Source organism: Pecten maximus, chromosome 8, assembly GCF_902652985.1.
Source record: "Pecten maximus chromosome 8, xPecMax1.1, whole genome shotgun sequence".
Classification (NCBI taxonomy): Eukaryota; Metazoa; Mollusca; class Bivalvia; order Pectinida; family Pectinidae; genus Pecten; species Pecten maximus.
This window is the reverse complement of record NC_047022.1, coordinates 21,452,635-21,471,774: the sequence shown is the minus strand read 5'-3', so window position 1 is coordinate 21,471,774 and position 19,140 is coordinate 21,452,635. Positions and strand designations below refer to the sequence as shown.

The 19,140-nt window shown below is 37.9% G+C and overlaps 1 protein-coding gene across 1 annotated transcript; it reads left to right on the top strand.

Annotated features, from left to right (window-relative positions):
- The first annotated feature begins 129 nt into the window (after positions 1-129).
- LOC117332755 (retinol dehydrogenase 13-like) lies at positions 130-17,851 on the top strand. Its single transcript, XM_033891782.1, has 4 exons — positions 130-598; positions 13,081-13,323; positions 13,793-14,098; positions 14,827-17,851. Exons 1-4 carry the CDS (start codon positions 373-375, stop codon positions 15,198-15,200), a joined length of 1,149 nt encoding a protein of 382 aa, XP_033747673.1. The 5' UTR covers positions 130-372; the 3' UTR covers positions 15,201-17,851.
- The last annotated feature ends 1,289 nt before the right edge of the window (positions 17,852-19,140 follow it).

Here is a 19,140-nt window from a genome sequence, read left to right as displayed (position 1 = left end):
GAGTATATACGAGAGGATGTATAAGGTACCTGCTGTTTTAAACTTATACTATGATACACCGGAGCAACAGGAAAGGGGGCTCAATTTACTCGTAATAAAGATAAGAGACAGCCACGCGGGCTGTGTCGGTCTGCTGTTGTGTGGAGTAACATTATACAACCCGGGCCGTGGGAGGAGGGGGAGCCACGAGATAGGTGTAGCAGAAGGCAGATCCATCACTATAACACGATTGATACCGCTCCTCCGCAGTACCGATTTACAATCGGACAGCACACAAGTAGCTACGCATAGGACCCCCGAGTTTATACTGAACATTTAAAACTTTATCAATATGTGTGAGTAGTTTTAACTTGTGAAACTAAGAAATACAATATGGAGCCATCGGCTGGAGTCAAGAACATGACAAGTTCCAAGGAACTGTGGCGACAAATCCGACTGGAGATGAAACAAGTGATTCAGAGCTATTCTACAGTTCTCCTCATACCAGTGGTCATCTCATTCTTCCTCCTGTTGGTCTTCTTCTGGAGACGTTACCTGCGCTGGACCGTCCCATGTCAGAGTTCGCGCCAGCTCAACGGTAAAACTGTCATAATAACAGGTACGCTCAATTCACGTGACCAGTGTGACGTCACCACTCTCATGTTAGTATCGTTATTGTCATCACACTGGTACGCTCAATTCACGTGTAAGGATTACGTTCATCACCAGTGTGACGTCACCACTCTCATGTTTTGTATCGTTATTGTCATCACAGGTACGCTCAATTCACGTGACCAGTGTGACGTCACCACTCTCATGTTAGTATCGTTATTGTCATCACAATGGTACGCTCAATTCACGTGTAACTATTACGTTCATCACCAGTGTGACGTCACCCCTCTCTTGTATAGTATCGTTATTGTCATCACACTGGTACGCTCAATTCACGTGTAAGGATTACGTTCATCACCAGTGTGATGTTATTACTCTCTGGTATAGTATTGTTATCAGAGGCATGTTCGTTACATATGTGACATAATTGCGGAACGACTAAATAATAACACTCCATCATGTAACATCTTAAACGCAGACCTGATTTTCTCTGATCAATCACACAATTGTCTCTCGTGTACCTGTTTAATTTCTATCATCCATATGTAGTGATTGCTCTGTCAACTCCTAGGGTATATTACGTGCTGGCAACAACCACGTCACGTCAGCATTCAACACGTCATCACAACATTGTGTTGCAGTACAATATTTTTAATATTTAAAAAAAAAAGTATAATTAACACATGTTTACACCGTCTGTTTACACCGTCTGGTGGATCTGTGTTTGGCTTTACGCTCCGTTGTTTAAATTATGACCTTACCACTGCAAGGTGTTGAGTGCAATGAATCGTCAAGAAAGAAAACGTTCTCGTGAATTTAATATGCATGGGAAATTGATTGCAGATCCAAGATTTATTTTTGATTTTTTTTACAACAATAAAGCACATCAAACGAATTAAATACATATGTATGTACAATGTACATAATACGACATACAAAATACCGGATTTTGTAAGTTATGTCAAATTGTCTTTGAAAATCATTTTGTATCAGATTATAAAACGCAAATGATCTATGATATTTTCCTCACAGTATAATTTAAATGTTTTATTTGATATAAGTGTATAATGTATAACAAAAAAAAAAAACATATGGTATCTTTCTTACATTGAATATTACGAGAGAAATGCGTTTTTGTATGTTCAAAATTGTCAGGTAATTATCGATACAATATTAATGAGTTTCCGGGAAACAATCGCCAATATCTCCTGAATGTGATGACAGTAAAAACAATGGAAGGTATTTATTTTTAATTAATTTATTGATGCGTTTCCATTTAAAGTGGACATATACTTCTCACGTCAATGTCGTAGATCCTATGACTTAAACATGTATATGTTTTACTTTATGGAGTACATGGAAAGATTGCTTTATATAACCTTTCATATTATATACTATTTAATCTTTTCCATAATATATATGAATATATAACATAGTAACTCAAATGACGAAGGAAGACGACTTTTTGACTCGTGCCCTGACCGGGCCTCGAACTCACGATCTACGGCACCCAATCGCCTAGCCAGAAATACCCGCAGCTTATACCGCTTCAATGGCGCAGTGAAGGCCCGATACCATGACATGATCATTGTGGAAGTCGTCTATTAGATGATATGAATACCTGGATCGCAATGTATTTACATACATGGATAATATATAATATATATAAACTGTATGAGGCAGACCCTGAATATCACTTCTGAGAAACAACTGGGACAGGCAGTTAGACAACGCGAGTCTTGACAACACCGCGGTGGGTCTCGTAGCGTAATAACACTTCGTCACCTGCTATATGTTATGTGGTAAATCTAGAAGTAAATCTTTTTTGTTCTGTTGCGAAGTAAATACCTTGATGTCCCAAAACAAATTCTTATCCTAATGTCGTTATAGCATTAACATCAACAAAAACAAATTGTTATTCTACTCTCATCATAATGTTATATAAATAAAAAACAAATAATATTCTAATGTCGGTATAATGTGTATATAAACAAAAACAAATTAATATCCTAACGTCATCATAATGTGTATATCAATAAAAAAACAAATTATATTCTACTGTCATTATAATGTGTATATAAACAAAAACAAATTCTTATTTTAATGTGGTTATAATGTATATAAACAACAACAACAAAATCATATCCTAGTGTCGTTATGATGTATATATAAAACAATTCTACTGTCATTATAATGTATATATAAACAAGAACTAAATCTTATTCTAATGTCGTTATAATGTATATAAAAACAAAAACAAATACTGATTATACTGTCATTATAATTGTATATACAAAAAACAAATTCTTATTCTACTGTTGTTATATGTGTATGACACACGCTTCTTATTCTACTGTTGTTATATGTGTATGACACACACTTCTTATTCTACTGTTGTTATATGTGTATGCGATACCCATCTTATTCTACTGCTGTTATAAGTGTATGACACACTTCTTATTCTACTGTTGTTATATGTGTATGACACACACTTCTTATTCTCCTGTTGTTATATGTGTATGACACACACTTCTTATTCTACTGTTGTTATAAGTGTATGAGCCACACATTTTATTATACTGTTGTTATATGTATATGACACACACTTCTTCTTCTACTGTTGTTATATGTGTATGACACACACTTCTTATTCTACTGTTGTTATATATGTATGACACACACTTCTTATTCTACTGTTGTTATATGTGTATGCGACACACTTCTGATTCTACTGTTATTATATGTGTATGATACACACATCTTATTCTACTGTTGTTATATGTGTATGACACACACTTCTTATTCTACTGTTGTTATAAGTGTATGAGCCACACATCTTCTTCTACTGTTGTTATATGTGTATGACACACACTTCTTATTCTACTGTTGTTATTTCTGAATGAGCTACTCATCTTCTTCAACTGTTGTTACATATGTATGAGACACACATATTATTTCACTGTTGTTATATGAACAAAACATAAACATCATCAAAACTTTACAACCTTACAAACAGTAGTTAAGCATTACCATCTCATAAACTGACAACCGGTGCATTGATAAAGTGCCAAGTGAAGCACACTACCATTGCAGAAAAAATATTAAATACATTATTTTTCCTTGTCTGGTTTTCTGTTACCCACTACTTTTTTTACGCGGAGCAAAATGGTTTGGCTGTAAAACAGGCTTACAGCCGAAAATGGCGGGGGAAATTGAATTCCATTAATTACAATTATAATAACTTTGTTTTAAATCGCATTGAACTGCTTTCAGTTTGTAGTTATGGACTGTTAATGCCAACTGAACAAAGACAAATTTAACATGAAGCGCCAGAGAAATTCTTTTTCTACTGTCATTATATATAAATATATATATAAACAAAGGCAACCAGATATTATCTATATGAAACAAAACCGTAATTATGAAGATCGATAATCTGTACCGAGGCTATCACATAATGCAAAGACAAATAGGAATAGGTACTCAGGGTGTCTTCCGCGTCATTGACGACATCCGCCATTTAAATACAGGTCAGATCCAGACAATGTCACGTGCTCGACATGATGGTCCAACACGCCCTCTTTATATCAGCAAAGGAAACAGAACTTAACCGTGTCTTCTGATGATAAATAGTGCACCCTGTATATTCTCACATTAGACATCAAATTGAATATCTTATAATATTGAGGACGTTGCACCTTCAAAGACCATTGTCTTGTCGTAAGGTTCATTCTTACGTACCTTACTGAGATAGGCTTATGGTTCTTCTTACCTTACTGAGATAGGCTTATGCATAGAGAGCTTTTAAACTATTTGTCCTTGGGAAATTAATATTGCGTCGTGTCAGTCAGCTATAAATCCTTTGACTCCATAGTATATATCCAGAAGAGCTACATTTGGATAGCATGTGATGATATAGAATAACCTCGAGTGTAATGTCAACTTAAACATAATACATACATATAGTCGCCAGTATTATCCGCACGAAACGCAATTATGCATATGCATGTATCAAGTTGTCTTGCTGGTGCGACCTACCAGTTTCTTTCTTGTGAATTCAAGCCTTCGAAAACATTTTTCTAGTGCTTAATATAATTCGTTTGTCTAAACAAAACGAAACAATGCTATTGAATTATAATTTTTTCCCCCGAAAACATGCTTCAAAATCAATATGAAATAAAATTTAGTCGAGCCAATAAGACATATTTTTTTCAAAAACAATCTTTGTGCAATGATGAAGAGAAAATACTGCATTGCTGATAATAACGATGCATTCAATCATCCACCGAAACACCATACAAAGTAAAAGAATAAGTTGCGGATATTTTTTGGCAGTACTAGGCGAAACCTGTCACTAAAAATTTAAGGATTTTGAAGCAAACCTGTTTGACAGGAAACACAAATACACACTGTTTTCCCACAGTAGCATCATATTACATGTACATGATTTTGTAGGTATATCAAGTACGACTTCCAGTCATTAATGTTCTTTCGTTAACAATGTATACTACAATGTAAGCAGCGAGATAGGAACGTAAGGGTTATTACTTAATATGTAATACATTGTACACTACAAGGGATATTACTTTGTATATAATATATTATTAAGATTATACTACTTAACGAGATGGGTATCTACTATTTTGCGAGATGGATATATATATCTATTTAGTCAGATAGGTAAATACTATTTAGTCAGATGGGTATATACTATTTAGCGAGATGGGTATATACTTTTTAGCGAAATGGATATATACTATTAGCTAGATGATGATATACTATTTAGTCAGATAGGTAAATACTATTTAGTCAGATGGATATATACTATTTAGCGAGATGGGTATATACTATTTAGCGAGATGGGTATATACTATTTAGCGAGATGGGTATATACTATTTAGTCAGATCGGTATATACTATTTAGCGAGATGGGTAAATACTATTTAGTCAGATCGGTATTACTATTTAGCGAGATGAGTATATACTATTTAGTTAGATCGGTATATACTATTTAGCGAGATGGGTAAATACTATTTAGTCAGATCGGTATATACTATTTAGCGAGATGGGTATATACTATTTAGTCAGATCGGTATATACTATTTAGCGAGATGGGTAAATACTATTTAGTCAGATCGGTATATACTATTTAGCGAGATGGGTAAATACTATTTAGTCAGATCGGTATATACTATTTAGCGAGATGGGTAAATACTATTTAGTCAGATCGGTATATACTATTTAGCGAGATGAGTATATACTATTTAGTCAGATGGGTAAATACTATTTTGTGAGATGAGTATATACTATTTTGTGAGATGGGTATATACTATTTTGTGAGATGGGTATATACTATTTTGTGAGATGGGTATATACTATTTTGTGAGATGGGTATATACTATTTTGTGAGATGGGTATATACTATTTTGTGAGATGGGTATATACTATTTTGTGAGATGAGTATATACTATTTGTGAGATGGGTAAATACTATTTTGTGAGATGAGTATATACTATTTTGTGAGATGGGTATATACTATTTTGTGAGATTTGTATATAATATTATGTGAGATGATTATAGAATATTTTGTGAGATGGGTACATAATATTTTGTGAGATAGGTATATATACATTGTATTACTTTATACACATATTATTTAACTAGTTTGAACGGACATTGTAATTCTTTGCACTTACTTTTTAGCAAGATAATAACTATATTGTGTTACTTTGGTTACATATATACGTTTTGTTACATTGTTTTATTTTGTATGTACAGTATTGTATGACATGATAGGGGCGTGTGCTGTATTACATGTATGTATCAGTTATGTGACTTGTGGCTAATAGGTGGTTAAATTAACATGAAAATTATCGACCGAGACGAAAAATGTAGAAATGCATTATTGTACACTTTAGTAAAGGACTCAATCTTAAACGTCAACATTTGGGGAGTGTTTGTTACGCGATCTTTCCTGTAGTTGTGAAGATACAGGTAAGTTAACACACGTGACACGAAACCGAGAGGGAATGAGGTGTGAAATTGGCACACGATATGATGATACGTTTCTCACTTGTACAAGTGAAGATTATATCACTTCCATCGTACGAAAACAATTTTATAACCCAAATAATTGTGAGACCCTCTTTCGGAGTTAGGTATTTCCTCTGATGTTGTCGAGATCAAGGAATCGACCAATCTTAATCTGATTCACACATTGCAACATTTGTGGTAGTTTTCATTTGACCCAGACTTTTAACTTCTATTACCTGAGACCTTTTAATCCCCTATCCTCCTACCTTGGAGCGTACGCCATAGTGAGGGATGATTTTTGTTAACTAACTAAGACAAACGGATGTTATATTGACGCTCAGTTTAGGTGGGTACATGGTCTACATCGTATTTAGCACATTATCAATACCATGTGACCAGGAGGACTGTCATGCTATATTTGAGTTGTCATATTTTGGAGGAATAAATTAGCAGGTTAAGACTTTCAAGTTGTCATATAACCTGTGGAAACTGTCATGGCAGAACTGAGGCTGCTGGGGAAATGTTAATCTTGTTGAACAGAAGGTTACCTGCGAGCGTAGTAGATAGGATTCAGAATCAATATGGTCACGTGCAATGTAGAGTCACCAAGAAGGGTTCAGAACCAATATGGTCACATACAATGTCATCAACAATTAATTTATAATAAATTTTGATTGTGTTTTGTTAATTCAACTCCTATCATTATGTGAAGGACTCTTAGGTGGTGAATACTTCAATCTGACAGATGATTAATATAAAAAGTGATATGTTTTGTTCTACAGCAGGGTAACCTGTACACTATTTGTGAGATGTAGTGATGTGTTTTGTTCTACAGCAGGGTAACCTGTACACTATATGTGAGATGTAGTGATATGTTTTGTTCTCCAGCCAGGGTAACCTGTACACTATATGTGAGATGTAGTTATATGTTTTGTTCTACAGCAGGGTAACCTGCACACTATATGTGATATGTAGTGATGTGTGTTGTTCTCCAGCCAGGATAACCTGTACACTATTTGTGAGATGTAGTGATATATTTTGTTCTACAGCTGGGTTTTACTGTACATATCACCACATACTTTCTCCGTTGTGCATTCCGTTATGAAGCAGATTATATCCGCACAATTCCCTGTAATTTCTTAAAGCTACAAAGTACTTTCCAACTGCAGTTGTTTTACACTAATTAATCCGACATTTGACTAAGATGACGAGCAAGAGATTAAACGACTCCATGATTAAGTGAACTATGAACTGTGTGATCTATCATACAACTCCCTTATGGTATACATGTACTTATACCTATACTGTTTACTGGAGAAGGTCGGCCCCACCGGTACATTAGATCATCATACTGTTTACTGGAGAAGGTCGGCCCCACCGGTACATTAGATCATCATACTGTTTACTGGAGAAGGTCGGCCCCACCGGTACATTAGATCATCATACTGTTTACTGGAGAAGGTCGGCCCCACCGGTACATTAGATCACCATACTGTTTACTGGAGAAGGTCGGCCCCACCGGTACATTAGATCATCATACTGTTTACTGGAGAAGGTCGGCCCCACCGGTACATTAGATCATCACCCTGTTTACTGGAGAAGGTCGGCCCCACCGGTACATTAGATCATCATACTGTTTACTTGAGAAGGTCGGCCCCACCGGTACATTAGATCATCATACTGTTTACTTGAGAAGGTCGGCCCCACCGGTACATTATATCATCATACTGTTTACTTGAGAAGGTCGGCCCCACCGGTACATTAGATCATCATACTGTTTACTTGAGAAGGTCGGCCCCACCGGTACATTAGATCATCATACTGTTTACTTGAAAAGGTCGGCCCCACCGGTACATTAGATCACCATACTGTTTACTTGAGAAGGTCGGCCCCACCAGTACATTATATCATCATACTGTTTACTGGAGAAGGTCGGCCCCACCGGTACATTAGATCATCACCCTGTTTACTGGAGAAGGTCGGCCCCACCGGTACATTAGATCACCATACTGTTTACTTGAGAAGGTCGGCCCCACCGGTACATTAGATCATCATACTGTTTACTTGAAAAGGTCGGCCCCACCGGTACATTAGATCACCATACTGTTTACTTGAGAAGGTCGGCCCCACCAGTACATTATATCATCATACTGTTTACTGGAGATGGTCGGCCCCACCGGTACATTAGATCATCATACTGTTTACTGGAGAAGGTCGGCCCCACCGGTACATTAGATCATCATACTGTTTACTGGAGAAGGTCGGCACCACCGGTACATTATATCATCATACTGTTTACTGGAGAAGGTCGGCCCCACCGGTACATTAGATCATCATACTGTTTACTTGAGAAGGTCGGCCCCACCGGTACATTAGATCATCATACTGTTTACTTGAGAAGGTCGGCCCCACCGGTACATTAGATCATCATACTGTTTACTTGAGAAGGTCGGCCCCACCGGTACATTAGATCATCATACTGTTTACTTGAGAAGGTCGGCCCCACCGGTACATTATATCATCATACTGTTTACTTGAGAAGGTCGGCCCCACCGGTACATTAGATCATCATACTGTTTACTTGAGAAGGTCGGCCCCACCGGTACATTAGATCATCATACTGTTTACTTGAAAAGGTCGGCCCCACCGGTACATTAGATCACCATACTGTTTACTGGAGATGGTCGGCCCCACCGGTACATTAGATCATCATACTGTTTACTGGAGAAGGTCGGCCCCACCGGTACATTAGATCATCATACTGTTTACTGGAGAAGGTCGGCACCACCGGTACATTATATCATCATACTGTTTACTGGAGAAGGTCGGCCCCACCGGTACATTATATCATCATACTGTTTACTTGAGAAGGTCGGCCCACCGGTACATTAGATCATCATACTGTTTACTGGAGAAGGTCGGCCCCACCGGTACATTAGATCATCATACTGTTTACTAGAGAAGGTCGGCCCCACCGGTACATTAGATCATACTGTTTACTTGAGAAGGTCGGCCCCACCGGTACATTAGATCATCATACTGTTTACTGGAGAAGGTCGGCCCCACCGGTACATTAGATCATCATACTGTTTACTTGAGAAGGTCGGCCCCACCGGTACATTAGATCATCATACTGTTTACTGGAGAAGGTCGGCCCCACCGGTACATTATATCATCATACTGTTTACTGGAGAAGGTCGGCCCCACCGGTACATTAGATCATCATACTGTTTACTTGAGAAGGTCGGCCCCACCGGTACATTAGATCATCATACTGTTTACTGGAGAAGGTCGGCCCCACCGGTACATTAGATCATCATACTGTTTACTAGAGAAGGTCGGCCCCACCGGTACATTAGATCATCATACTGTTTACTGGAGAAGGTCGGCCCCACCGGTACATTAGATCATCATACTGTTTACTGGAGAAGGTCGGCCCCACCGGTACATTAGATCATCATACTGTTTACTGGAGAAGGTCGGCCCCACCGGTACATTAGATCATCATACTGTTTACTGGAGAAGGTCGGCCCCACCGGTACATTAGATAATCATACTGTTTACTAGAGAAGGTCGGCCCCACCGGTACATTAGATCATCATACTGTTTACTGGAGAAGGTCGGCCCCACCGGTACATTAGATCATCATACTGTTTACTGGAGAAGGTCGGCCCCACCGGTACATTAGATCATCATACTGTTTACTGGAGAAGGTCGGCCCCACCGGTACATTAGATAATCATACTGTTTACTGGAGAAGGTCGGCCCCACCGGTACATTAGATCATCATACTGTTTACTGGAGAAGGTCGGCCCCACCGGTACATTAGATCATCATACTGTTTACTTGAGAAGGTCGGCCCCATCGGTACATTAGATCATCATACTGTTTACTGGAGAAGGTCGGCCCCACCGGTACATAAGATCATCATACTGTTTACTGGAGATGGTCGGCCCCACCGGTACATTAGATCATCATACTGTTTACTTGAGAAGGTCCGCCCCACCGGTACATTATAACACCATACTGTTTACTTGAGAAGGTCGGCCCCACCGGTACATTAGATCATCATACTGTTTACTGGAGAAGGTCGGCCCCACCGGTACATTAGATCATCATACTGTTTACTGGAGAAGGTCGGCCCCACCGGTACATTAGATCATCATACTGTTTACTGGAGAAGGTCGGCCCCACCGGTACATTAGATCATCATACTGTTTACTGGAGAAGGTCGGCCCCACCGGTACATTGGATCATCATACTGTTTACTGGAGAAGGTCGGCCCCACCGGTACATTAGATCATCATACTGTTTACTTGAGAAGGTCGGCCCCACCGGTACATTAGATCATCATACTGTTTACTGGAGAAGGTCGGCCCCACTGGTACATTAGATCATCATACTGTTTACTTGAGAAGGTCGGCCCCACCGGTACATTATATCATCATACTGTTTACTGGAGAAGGTCGGCCCCACCGGTACATTAGATCACCATACTGTTTACTAGTGAAGGTCGGCCCCACCGGTACATTAGATCATCATACTGTTTACTGGAGAAGGTCGGCCCCACCGGTACATTAGATCACCATATTGTTTACTGGAGAAGGTCGGCCCCACCGGTACATTAGATCACCATACTGTTTACTGGAGAAGGTCGGCCCCACCGGTACATTATATCATCATACTGTTTACTGGAGAAGGTCGGCCCCACCGGTACATTAGATCATCATACTGTTTACTGGAGAAGGTCGGCCCCACCGGTACATTAGATCATCATACTGTTTACTAGAGAAGGTCGGCCCCACCGGTACATTATAACATCATACTGTTTACTGGAGAAGGTCGGCCCCCACTGGTACATTAGATCATCATACTGTTTACTAGAGAAGGTCGGCCCCACCGGTACATTATAACATCATACTGTTTACTGGAGAAGGTCGGCCCCCACTGGTACATTAGATCATCATACTGTTTACTTGAGAAGGTCGGCCCCACCGGTACATTAGATCATCATACTGTTTACTGGAGAAAGTCGGCCCCACCGGTACATTAGATCACCATACTGTTTACTAGAGAAGGTCGGCCCCACCGGTACATTAGATCATCATACTGTTTACTGGAGAAGGTCGGCCCCACCGGTACAATAGATCACCATACTGTTTACTGGAGAAGGTCGGCCCCACCGGTACATTAGATCACCATACTGTTTACTGGAGATGGTCGGCCCCACCGGTACATTAGATCATCATACTGTTTACTGGAGAAGGTCGGCCCCACCCGTACATTAGATCATCATACTGTTTACTGGAGAAGGTCGGCCCCACCGGTACATTATAACATCATACTGTTAACTTGAGAAGGTCCGCCCCACCGGTACATTAGATCATCATACTGTTTGGAAGACTGCCTATGAAACCTTTATGTATAGCCTACATGACAGAATGTTTACCCGTTACATCGCGTGATCATAACACTTGAATTAAAAAGTTGCTGTGTTAGGTCTGAACTGAAATGTCCGCCTAGCGATATTAACAGTCCGTTGTTTGTTCTCGGGTTCTCTTTAACATTGTAACGATTCCGCATTTGATTTTAATGACCTCATTGCTGTAAATGTCCGCTCAATACAAGATTTGAATTAATTTCTTAAAACATTTATTGGGTTTAAATCATAGTTTAAACGCATTTCAGGAAACACCCAGAACGATAGTATCTAGACAATGTATTTTCACTATTTATCTTGCGGTTCTGATGAAATGGAATTCAAAACCTAGCGTGACAATCTCAAAGGGTTTTTGTGTCTAAAATGTTATCATCGAAAATGGCATTTTTGAGATTGTTTCTTCCATAAAACAGCCAAATGGCGCGATGGAAACATGATTTTTTGTCACAATCATGCCATGAATGTATTCTTTACGGTGACCATCATTTGATTAGATTTTCATTAATATTTTACATAACATGCACATTTTATCAACACTTAGACAGCTTCTGAAAGGTACAACTTTGAGGAGCCATAAAAAACAAACCAAGTGACCTAAATCTTTATACTTTATAGATTTGTGACCACAACGGCATGGGCAATGCACCGCCAACAGGAAATTTGAATCAGAGAAGGGGCCATTTTGGAAACAGGCCCTTTAACATCGCCTACATAAACTTTAGTGTTTGTGTTTCTATGGCAATGAGATAACGTTAATATCGATAAGAATACATTTGGAATGACAGTTGCATGCGTCTTCCTTCATTTTTAGAATACACAATATTATATTGAAAGTTCAGGCTCCAAAGTTCGGCTCACACTCTCCTGAGCACATATAATTAACTGTCAAAAGAAGTACATTGGCTAATTTTCGTTTCGACCAAAGTCATTTACCGGAAAGAATAGCACAAAACTGTTAACATTCAAAGCATTGAATGAATTAACTTCACGATAAAACTGTTGCATTCTCATTTTAGGAGCGTCTGGAGGACTTGGAAAGTCTACTGCGTATGATCTCGCCAAAAGAGGTGCCAAGGTCATCCTTGCCTGTCGGAACTTGAAGAAAGCGGAAGCAGTTGCCAGGGCAATACGTATGAAGACACATAACGATGACGTGTACGCATCTTACATTGATCTTGGAAGTTTGCGAACCGTGAAGGAATTTGTGCAAGACTTCCAGGATAAGGAGCCGAAACTAGACATCCTCATCAATAATGCTGGTGAGTTCATATGCCGTCATATACATTTGTACGTATAGATATATATTTTGGAATATTAAGACAAATTACTGGGTCAAGGTCATGTAAATAAAAGTTTTAATCCCCTGTAATTCGATAGTTGGTAATGTTGGAGTATTACCGTCCATGAGTCAGACTAGGTCCCCTGGGTCATCTGGGTCCCCTGGACGAACATAATAAAGATGATAAGATATTATCTCATCATTAAATGAAAAACTCTACTGTCATTTTTATGTATTCCATTTCTTTTTTAATCAATTACTTAAAGATGCCCATTTTAAATCAAATTCACTTTAATTTATTTCGTGACGTCATTGTGTTTGTATAAAGCATTTTCTACACAAAAATGTAACCAATGAAATTGTGATTGGAGATAATTATATCGTTGCTGCTAAACATCATAACCATGTTTCTGTGACGAGTAAATTGAATACGATACGTTTGTCAACAGCTTACATGGGCCCCCGCGCCACGACAGAGGACGGCTACGAGAGGAGTTTTGGTGTTAACTATCTGGGCCACTTCTATCTGACCTATCTTCTTAAGGACAAATTGAAGAAATGTGCACCAAGTCGCATCGTCAATGTATGTTCTGACTCCTATAAAAAGGGCAGGCTGGAATTTGAGGACCTCTCGATGAAGAATTACGATATTTACGGTGCATACGCACGCAGTAAACTTGCAATAGCGCAGTTCACAGTGGAGGCTCATAGGTGCTGGTTCCCCGACGTCGTGCTCTGCTATGCTGTACATCCAGGTAAGTATCGATACTGTTTGTTTGTTTTGGGCTTGTCATCCTTGTAACAACCGATGTCATGTGACGACAATCGAAAACGGTTGACCGCTCAAGGGTCATTTCATAATGTCATGTACGATGTAGCTGATGTTCAAAATACAAAGAATTCTACAAAACATATACATACATGTATGTCGCCATTTTGACCATATAAGCCAAGTAATGTTTAAATGTTGTTAATCATTTCTAATAATGAATAACTAACCAACTTTTTCTTGCTCTACTAATCTGAAATATACATTTAAGGATCTATACAAATGTACTTTGGCACGAAAACCTTTCGTGAAGTTAAAGAGAAAATGACGAGATCATCAAATTCGATACTACAGTACACCATTGTACATGTCCTCCTTGTAGTATCCGTGGTATATGTTTTCGCCATCATACATCAATATGCTGTTAGAGCTTAAAACATATGGCCATATATTGTAAAGTAGTTTCTGGAGTACGAAAAACAAATTACTGGTAGCGCAGGAAAAAAGCAATTAATCTCCATGTGTAGAAACGCTGGTCGGCAGATAATATTCACATACATCTAATCATATAAATAAATAGTTTTCCAAGGTACTGCTTTGCTCGTCCTTGATACTTAATGACTAAATGATTAATATAGCAGATAAGGATATATTCATGAACGCGCCATACAACGACCACACAGCGTTATTAAATTGGTTTAATGTCTGCTTCAGGCTGTGTTCACACGGAACTTCTGAGGAATTGGCCTGGACTTTTTGGACAAGTCTTACGTGCAGCTGCAAGGTTTCTCTTCAAGACCCCAGAGGAAGGATGTCAGACAGTCGTTTACTGCGCAGTCGCAGAAGGTATCAGAGATCAATCCGGGAAAATGTTTGAGAACTGTAAACCATTGAAAACAAAGGATTTTGTCAAGGATAAAGCTAAAGGTCGACAGCTGTGGAATAAAAGTTTACGTTTGTGTGACTTAGATGAAGAACCGAATGTCTCTGATGATGAACCCACACCGGAAGTAAACACCGTCACGGTCAATGGCGACCAAGGAGAGACACACAACCAAACTAATCTGGAAGAAAAGAAAGACAAATAAATATATAAGTATAGTACACGTGTGCAAGTGGGTGAACAGCTGATACAACACGTGCGCATGCTCATTGTTGCTTCGACATATATATTTTGATTAATATAGAGTTCAGATTGAGTGAGGATGTTTACGTGTTTGGTGACGCAATAGATGTAACTGTTTAAAGATATCCTTAGATGCATGACTTCGCTGAGTGATTTTTAATTATGTTTATGCAAACTCTGTTTTAATGTGTTAACTATACACAGACATCATGTGATTACATTGTCTACACATGTCGATGTTTATCTATGAACGTCATTATTTACCAGGAGTCCGTCCGCTATTGACTGTGATTTTAAACAACGTACAGTTGATTGTGCCTAACGAAAGAATACTTCATATTAAGAAATGTATTTTACTAGTGATGTTATTTGTGTAAAGGGTATGAATTTGTCAGTTTGTCGATATCCAGAAATATTATTATACTCCAGGGTCGTGAGACACGAGGATGTAGAAAAAAAATCATGTTCTGTATACTAAACTATACAGGAAAAATCATTGTTCCTTTGCATTTGAAAATTTAGATTCCTCGTGCAATATTATGATATAAATAGCCAGACAATTAAATTATTTAGTAGTTTAATTTCTCCACCTAAATCATTGTACGTGTCATTGTCGTTACCCATTGGGCGCTGTGTTATTGAAATAAATGTATATTTATATATGTAAGATATATAAATATAAAAGATAAATATAAATGTATGAATATAAAATAAATAAACCGTTGTAAATAAAGCCGGGTAACTCGCTATCGAATAAAGTAAGGAATTAGTAATTGAATTAGAATATAACTAATCGTGGAATAAATATACCACGCTCGTGTTACCATGCTCGTGTGCAGTTGGAAAGTGTTTTTGATGTAGAAATGTACTGATTTTGTTGATAAGCTCTGTTCATTATTTAATGTATCAAAATGCACAGTCAAACAACTTTAGTTCCTTTGTTCAGAAAATGTAGTGTTAGACAACTTTAGTGAACAGTTCATCAGACGAGGACTCCTTTGTTCAGAAAATGTGGAGTCAGACAACTTTAATGAAGAGTTCATCAAATGTCACATTTAGCTGTTTTAATATTTGAGAGTGTTTCTAAAGCAAGCTATCCCAGTGATGGCAGAGATTAGTTTTGGAATATCTAGATATAAACTCGGCTGTAGGTGTTCACCAGACAGTAAGTGCCATTTAACAACACAGCTTGCCCTGTAACGGTAACCGGAAGGACAACCAACTCCTTGTTTTGATGGAATGGGTGCCGATCGTATACAGGTAATTAAGTTAGAATGTTGTCTGTGATAACGACTTATTGATACTGGTAAGAGGAAGGCGTTGACCTTATGAATCTACCCTGCTACTTTAACCGAAAACATCTCTGTAGGGAGGGGGACATGTTGTTTTTTTAATCTAATGCATCAATTGAACTGATAGCTACATTAAAATATGTCACTACACCGAACAGAAAGGTCTTTCGCCCCTTGGTAATTGATATAACATTTATCAGCTTGTTGATATACAACCTACGTACTATCTGTGCATGGCTGTTTTTTCTACACATATATCTGGCTTGTAGTGTTTTACTAATATGTCTTCGGCCCGATTAAGTGTTTGTTTATACGATGGTAGCTCATGCCAGAATGGTGCCCGTGTTCCATATCGTTCATTCGTTAAAACACGAAGACATATTTATCTCAGTTCTTCTATATCTAATGTCTTCACTGAGGGCTCAAAATGGCCGGTAATTAAATGATATTACCCAAAAATAGTTTACCGGTGTCTGTATGCAATAAAATTCACCATGGAAACTTGTCTGTATCTAATAAGCGTGACAGTCTGATTAACGTACAAGTTTTACTTTAACGAGGAAGCATACCTTGTTATTAATGGATCCCTCCGTCCATTTGTTCGAAGAAATTAAAATATTGTTGATAAATGTGCAGCGCATTTGATATGATTAGTAGTGTAATATTTATATCGATGTTTAAATTGTTTTACATAACACTGCTGTGTCTCTATTTCTGTGTCTTAACAAAACGTTTTACTGTAAAGCACTCTATTTTTGTGTGCGTTTTATTTCGCGACAATGAAGTGACTTACAGTGCCGTCATATATTCAATTAATAATCTATTTATTTTCATTAACATATAGAATATTTTATTTTTGTTATATACTGTTACTTAGTTAATTTTTTCTAATAGATGTATCTGGACATTGTAATTTAACATCGCCTAACCTAGTTTTTACATTAACAGAAGGGCAGGCTAACTTTTATGTGTGATTTTATTGAATTATATTGTTCGCAAGGCAAAGTGAAAGTAGATATCTATGAATAGATACAGAGGCTTACAATAAGTTATGAATGTTTTAGAATTACATTCTTGCTGTAGCTAAAGTTGGCGTAATCTTGTGATGTATATACATTAGCCGCAACAAGAGGCATGTATTCTGTCATAAACACCTAGTATATAGCCTGGTATAATTAAAGGTTACACCAAAAATAAACACCTAGACAGAACAGACACTGTATTGGATATTTAACTTGATATCATTGTTTTTTGAATGCCTGTTGGTTATATATTTATACAATACGGAAGTTTGTGTCTTAAAATAAATACAGAAGATGAGTTTTGTTGAAGCGTTCTTTTTTCCTGCTGTGGTAATTGTTAAATCAGACTCGGAGGGTAGGTAGGAGGCGCACATCTTATCGTCTGATACTAAACACATTCCACGCTACCTTAACGTCCAAAGGTCATAGACGACAAACGAATCCAGCAACATTTACCAATAATTCGTTCACAGGTCTGGTGTGAGAAACCAGACTTGTTCCAAAGGGCCTATAACTTATATCAGGAATGTGATTAGTGTTTTAGGAGTATCGACAGTTCTGAAAACACAGGATGTGTTTTATTTATTTAGAGGTAGTGTTCTAAGGTTAGCTACAGATAAAAAAAAATCCATCTTTTGACGCCTCGATGATCGATGTTACGTAAAGATCAGTAGAGAGCGAGGTGGAATTATCAATTATCTGGACTCAATTATATATCAAACTCGGACCAGTTATCTGTGTATCCTAAATATAGTCTTTTTGAGGTAAACCTCATGCTAATCAGTTTATGATAAACAGAAGTCGGTATGGAATCATATCTATAACGATAAGGAAACACCTTCGAGTTAATTACTGTGTCTTACAAATGTGCCAGCAAGATCTACAAACGTACGCATTAAAAAAAACAAGTGTTTCGTTTTCGATGTTTTATTTTCTGTACCCCATTTTACAGTTAGGTGTTTGACTTCGGTATTCTGTTGTGGATGAATCAAGAACTCAGAGGAAATGATATGTAGATTTAAGGATGCAGAAACGACGTGTTTAACGAAGATTTATTTAAATGTGTTTTTTTTTCCGGTAGCAGCTGTGCTGACACATCACTTTACAAATAAAGGATACTAACCCAACCAAGTAATTCTACAGAAAAGTGTAAGAGTAACAAGAACCATGGAGGTTGATGTCCATGTATGTGTTTGTGACAAAGAAACTATAGCAGGCACTGTTATAGATGCAGATATAACTCATATTTACAAAACATCGAGCTTCATATTGAGAGCTTCCTGATCTACCTTATATACACTTGTCAACCTTACATTGACCGTACTATTGATCTGCTGGCTACTGTCTGTACAGGTGTCTGTCTGTACAGATTACTGTCTGTACATGTTACTGTCCGTACAGGTGTCTGTCTGTATAGGTTACTGTCTGTAAAGGTTACTGTCTGTATAGGTTACTGTCTGTATAGGTTACTGTCTGTATAGGTTACTGTATGTACAGGTTACTGTCTGTATAGGTTACTGTCTGTATAGGTTACTGTCTGTATAGGTTATTGTCTGTATAGGTTACTGTCTGTATAGGTTACTGTCTG

Bases quoted from the DNA above. Each gene is read 5' to 3' on its own strand.
- LOC117332755 (XM_033891782.1), top strand. From the start codon at position 373: ATGGAGCCATCGGCTGGAGTCAAGAACATGACAAGTTCCAAGGAACTG. The intron at 599-13,080 runs GTACGCTCAATT...TTCTCATTTTAG, and splicing joins TAAAACTGTCATAATAACAG to GAGCGTCTGGAGGACTTGGA. The intron at 14,099-14,826 runs GTAAGTATCGAT...TGTCTGCTTCAG, and splicing joins CTGCTATGCTGTACATCCAG to GCTGTGTTCACACGGAACTT.